Source organism: Vollenhovia emeryi, unplaced genomic scaffold (assembly GCF_000949405.1).
Source record: "Vollenhovia emeryi isolate VEMERY1.0 unplaced genomic scaffold, V.emery_V1.0 DF947306.1, whole genome shotgun sequence".
Taxonomy (NCBI): domain Eukaryota; kingdom Metazoa; phylum Arthropoda; class Insecta; order Hymenoptera; family Formicidae; genus Vollenhovia; species Vollenhovia emeryi.
Window position 1 is genome coordinate 159 of NW_011959060.1, and position 1,548 is coordinate 1,706.

At 42.6% G+C, this 1,548-nt stretch overlaps 1 protein-coding gene across 1 annotated transcript; it reads right to left on the bottom strand.

The window, feature by feature from the left end:
- Positions 1–340: 340 nt before the first annotated feature.
- On the bottom strand, positions 341–1,537 carry LOC105558418. The gene has a single exon (XM_012006090.1). It carries the CDS (start codon positions 1,535–1,537, stop codon positions 341–343), a length of 1,197 nt encoding a protein of 398 aa, XP_011861480.1.
- Positions 1,538–1,548: the final 11 nt, after the last annotated feature.

The window sequence follows — 1,548 nt, forward strand, 5'->3', positions numbered from 1 at the left end:
CTTCTGTACCAACCACAGCCGTTGTAATCAAACTTCTAGCCCTGCCGTATGGAACTATTCCATCATCCCATTGTAGTCCATGATGATTCGCAACCAACCAGGATGCTTGATGTCTCTCTGCTCTGCTGAGAAGTCGCCACGGTACTTGACTTGAGAAAATGTAGTGCGTGAGAACGCGTCCTTCTCGGAGAGCTGCAAACTCCTTCACGACAAAGTGGCCGCCGACGACGAAACCTTGCAGATCGACAAACGTTGGTGTAGTCATGACGACACCTTTGAGACTGCTCCTCATCGCGATACATGAATCTCTCTTATATTGGAATACTGCCAACATTGCAATTTACATGATTTTGCGCACTACATTGGACAATGGGCAGTATTCGATGACACGATCGTGCAAGATGAGACAGTAGGCTGTAGTATTTGCAGGCACATTCTCCTTGCAATCAAATTCTATGCGTACATCCACAGTAGCGCTCTTGATAGACTCGTTCTGTCGCGCGCAATCGATGACTACGAAAGGTCCATTCGTCAAAAATGTGGTTACGGTGCAAAGCGTTTTATAGCAGTCGTATCCATAATAAGCTTTACGAAAACGTGCATACATGTCAAAAAGTATAGCGTATTTATTTCTTTTGAAGTCTAAATTTAGGTCATCATATGGATAAAATTCAGAGTTGAGATAAAGTTTCACGTTGGTCAGATTACAGTCATCGAATACGCTCGTATCTTCAGACATGATATTCTTTCGGCCAGTCTGCAGAGCAAAGATAACATATCGCGGTTTCTCTAATTGAGTCGCAGATTTGATAGCCCATGAATGTCTGGTTGTGCTCTGCAATAGCGGGTACTCGTACAGTTCCCATGATCGGAAACTCATACTCAGATATCGTCCGCTTTCCAAAGCTCGTAGCAAAGATAGTTTATTGGTCTCATTCAACATAACGTGAGGTATTCGCCACTGTACTTTAAGTAGTTCAATTTCAGGTTCCGTCTTCGAATCTCCCTTGATAGAATTGTTGTCAGTGCGCGCTCGTATCAAAATCAATTCATGACGAGCGTTAATAACCACACGTTTGTAATCCTCGCAAAAGCCTAAAAGCATGTTGAGCGGTACGCAAAAATTAAAGTCTCCTTCCGGTATGGTTGATAAAATGTCCCATCCAGCATTTCGCAAGATCTGCGATTTGTCATACGTTAGCGATACATAACTCTTGATAGTGCTGGTTATTCCAGCGTTTCTGATGCGATCAATCTCTACGCCGTTGAGTTCGTATCGAATTTCGTCAAACATAAATGCCACGTAATTATTTGCGAGAAAATTCTCCGCATCATTGTTCTTCTTCTTCAATTTTCCTTCGATGTAGAGTAAGCTTTCACACGGTAACGTGTACAAATCCTGTTGTTGTATGGGTATCCTTATCTCATCGCTATGCCCAAACGTCGTATTGGCATACGGATTGTATGTATGAGTCTCAATTTTGACAATGCTATTGTCAAAGATCGGCTCGCGTCCAATATTCAAGATATCAGCCATTTCGTACTTTG